Source organism: Trachurus trachurus, assembly GCF_905171665.1.
Source record: "Trachurus trachurus genome assembly, chromosome: 24".
NCBI lineage: Eukaryota > Metazoa > Chordata > Actinopteri > Carangiformes > Carangidae > Trachurus > Trachurus trachurus.
In genome coordinates, this window is record NC_139910.1 from 3,283,865 (window position 1) to 3,287,689 (window position 3,825).

General features: G+C 43.1%; 1 protein-coding gene across 1 annotated transcript; it reads right to left on the bottom strand.

Moving 5' to 3' along the window:
• Positions 1-443: 443 nt before the first annotated feature.
• LOC311007893 (uncharacterized protein) lies at positions 444-2,710 on the bottom strand. The gene is made up of 7 exons (XM_084001282.1): positions 2,594-2,710; positions 2,147-2,482; positions 1,801-2,067; positions 1,107-1,589; positions 1,003-1,031; positions 873-926; positions 444-790 (listed from the first exon to the last, which is right to left on the bottom strand). Exons 1-7 carry the CDS (start codon positions 2,637-2,639, stop codon positions 686-688), a joined length of 1,320 nt encoding a protein of 439 aa, XP_083857408.1. The 5' UTR covers positions 2,640-2,710; the 3' UTR covers positions 444-685.
• Between the last annotated feature and the right edge of the window lie 1,115 nt (positions 2,711-3,825).

A 3,825-nucleotide genomic window follows, 5' to 3' on the forward strand; every position in this document is an offset into this window, starting at 1 on the left:
CTTCATGTGATTATGCGACCTGAGGACTGGGTGAGACCGTCCACCAGCTGAAAACAACAGGCACATATTAAAAAAAAAAAAAAAAAAAACGAGACTATGAAACGTTGGAGCAGGAAAAAACTTTATTTATAAAAAAGATAAAACTTGACAAAGCTGTGAACAGTTACATTGTGTATTAATATCTGATGTATAAAGCAGCTGCAGACGTCACTTTGGGAAAATTTACAACAAATCAGAAATTGATGGAAGCTCATTTCAAACTGATGAAAAGTCACAACAATGAGACAGGAAGTGGACAGCTTCTGCTCTGTGTCTGCATGAGGACAACTCAACCTGAGCAGTTTGTAGCTTTAAGGTTTTCATTGTTCTGAGACACAAATTCTTTAAGTTGAAAATGTTTCTCATTAAAATTACTTTCAGATTCTTCAATCACATTGACACTAATGAGCCTCCATATTGAACAACATCAACCACAATATGTGACCAGCAGGAAGCAAGAAGAAAAACCTTTGTCACTCACTCTACACAGTCCAGTCCAGTTCAGTCCAGTCCAGTCTTGTCCAGTCTCAGTGATAAACTACGTTTCTAATTTGCTGCTTTAATATTTTCTAACAGTTTTAATAAACTGAAGCGAAGAGCAGAAACAACAGGATCATCATCACTGAACCATCCGTCACTTCTTTGGTTAGTTGACGGTGGCGTCAAGGTCGCAGGAGTCAGAGGAGGAGGAAGGGGGCGGAGCTTTGACGGTGCTGTAGGTCACAGCATCATCATCATCATGACCTTTGACCTGGAGGACACAGCGCCACACACAGGTCAGACAGTGAAGTGCTGGTTCAGCTGCAGGTCACATGTTGTCAAACTGGACTCACCTGGTCTCTGGTCCTGGTTGTCTTGGTGAAGCTGATGGAGACGTCAGGATTGGCCTGAACAGACGACCACAGAGGGTCAGTGAGGTCAGAGGTCAACATGTGTCCAGTGTCAGTGAAGAAGTGAACTCACCTGGTTCTGATCCGTCTCAGGTTCCGTCTCTGGAATAAAAACAATCAGGTTGAGTTTAATCTCAGTTTGTGGCTCAGACTCGTTTCACCTGTGAATCTTCTCACCTGAAGTTTTCTTCTTCTGTCCGCGGAGGCACCAAACAACCAAGACCACCACCAACACTGAGAACACGCCCACCTGCAGGCACACCGGCAACACACCTGTTGTTGATGGTGTTGTTGTTGGTTGTTGTGGTTGTGGTGGTAGTGGTGGTAGTGGTGGTAGTGGTGGTGGTAGTGGTAGTTTTTGTTTTCGTGGTGGTTGTGGTAGTCGTGGTTGTCGTGGTTGTTCTAGTTGTGGTGGTTGTGGTAGACGTAGTTGTGATAGTTGTAGTTGTGATAGTCCTGGTGTTTGTGGTAGGCGTGGTTGTCGTAGTTGTGGTTGTGATAGTCGTGGTGATTGTGATAGTCGTGGTTGTTGTGGTGGTCGTAGTTGTGATAGTCGTGGTTGTTGTGGTGGTCGTAGATGTGATAGTCCTGGTGTTTGTGGTAGTCGCGGTGGTCGTGGTGGTGCTCGTCGTGGTGCTCGTGGTCGTGGTGTGTCTCCACCTGAACAAAGTGGACAAAGATAAAACACGTCATGTCCTTCATGAGATCAGACTGATGTAAACGAGAACTACTACTACTACTCGTCATAGTAGGATATGTCTGGATTAAAGAATGAAATGGGAGGACAAAAACAAAAATCAATTATCTGTTTTAACTGAAGCAAATGACTCCACCCACCCAGAGAGAGAGAGAGAGCTCATAATCTCCTCACCTGTTGATCTCTGAGTCTTGAACATGAACTGCTCCACTCTGTCTCCATCTCTCACTTTACACCTCAGTGATTTCTTCTTCTGATTGAATCCAGAAGTTTTAATCTTGACAGAGTCAGAACAGGAAAACTGAGACATCCCCATGTTTTTATCTTCATCATCAAACAGCCACTGAACTGAGTGTTCACACCGTCGTCCATACGACCTCACAGAGCAGGTCAACGTCATCTCATCATCACCATCATCATCACCAACCTTCTGTTCAGTCACTGATGGAGACAATGAGAGAAATGAGCTTCATCACTGTAATAATCAGAATGAGTGAGATGATTCAGTGTAAATACTCACTGGTGACAACAGACAGAAGGACCACAGCATCTTCACCTTGTTGTCGTCCCTCTATGAACTCTCTGCAGGTGTACTGACCAGCAACATTTACTGAGACCTTCTCTATAACCAGAGAACAATTCTCTGTGACTCTCAGTCTGTCTGACCTAGATCTGACGTCCGCAGCAAACTTCCCACGTTCAAACACTGTTACTACTGAGCTGCTTCCTGAAGCTCTGTGGAACCAGACAGTATCATCACATCTCCTCTGATCACCTGTCCCAACATAACAAGGTAAAGTGACAACATCTCCATCTCTGACAGTGACATATGGAACGTTTTGTTCAACTGCTGCAGCTGAGAAAAGAGACAAACAGTGAGTTAGAAGACGACTTCCTGTGAGGATCATTTTACATCAAGACAAATCCACTCATTAACTGGTCGTGTTTCTTTAATGTGAGTTTTTACCTGTGAAGTGAAGCAGCAGGAAAATCCACCTGAGCTCAGCCGTCATGTTTCTGTCTCTGTCTCACTCGCTGTCAAAGTGTGAGAACTCGTTGAGTGTGAAATCAACTCAGCCTCCACTTCCTGTGGAGAGAGGTGTGCCACTTCCTCTTAGTGCCCTCAGAGCGCCATTTTTCTGTTGTTTACTTATCATTAAAACATGATAAACTTTAAGTCACTTAATGATAAATATATGAAGTTATTGATAAATGTGCTCAGCATTTCAGCCACTTGTACTCAAAGGTAGTGATATGTAACTAGCATGTGTTTTTACTTCCACTAACCCAGACAGACGGATCAACCAGTAACATGAAAGGTTACTTCCTGCTTCACTCTTATTCCGTGTCAGATCAGGCTCTTTGACCAAACTCTAGCCCCGCCCACTTCCTCCTCTCTGTAGTTAAACTGAACCAAACCTTAACTGTGATAAGTAATTACCCATGTGTTAAGTGTGGAGCAAAAAAACGACTTTATTTATAAAAAAACCAATGAAACTTGACAAAGCTGTGAACAGTAACATTGTGTGTTAATATCTGATGTATGAAGCAGCTGCAGACGTCACTTTGGGAAAATTTACAACAAATCAGAGAAAATGATGGAAGCTCATTTCAAACAATGTGATGAAAAGTCACAACAATGAGACAGGAAGTGGACAGCTCCTGCTCTGTGTCTGCATGAGGACAACTCAACCTGAGCAGTTTGTAGCTTCAAGGTTTTCATTGTTGTGAGAAACAAATTCTTTATGTTGAAAACGTTTCTCATTAAAATTACTTTCAGATTCTTCAATCACATTGACACTAATGAGCCTCCATACTGAACAACATCAACCACAACATGTGACCAGCAGGAAGCAGAACACATTAAGAAAAATATTCATCACCTACTCTCCACAGTCCAGTCCAGTCCAGTCTGATCCGGTCCAGTAGAGTCCAATTCAGTCCATTGTATTCTAGTCCGGTCCAGTTCAATACAGTCCAGTTCTGTCGGGTCTGGTCTGGTTTGGTCTGGTCCAGTCCAGTCTCAGTGATAAACTACGTTTCTAATTTGCTGCTTTAAAGTAACATTGCGGAGTTTTTCGGCCTTAAAATAATGTTTCCAGACTCATTGCAATGATATAAAAATGGTTAATAGGATGAATGGTGCTGCCACCGCAGCCTGAGCGGGGTCGTGTCGGCTGAAACTGCACTATGTAACTT

Coding starts and splice junctions, on each gene's coding strand:
- LOC311007893 (XM_084001282.1), bottom strand. CDS start 2,639: ATGACGGCTGAGCTCAGGTGGATTTTCCTGCTGCTTCACTTCACAG. Junction 1,590..1,800: donor CAAGACTCAGAGATCAACAG/GTGAGGAGATTA, acceptor CACTTTGTTCAG/GTGGAGACACACCACGACCA. Junction 1,032..1,106: donor ACAGAAGAAGAAAACTTCAG/GTGAGAAGATTC, acceptor TTTTTATTCCAG/AGACGGAACCTGAGACGGAT.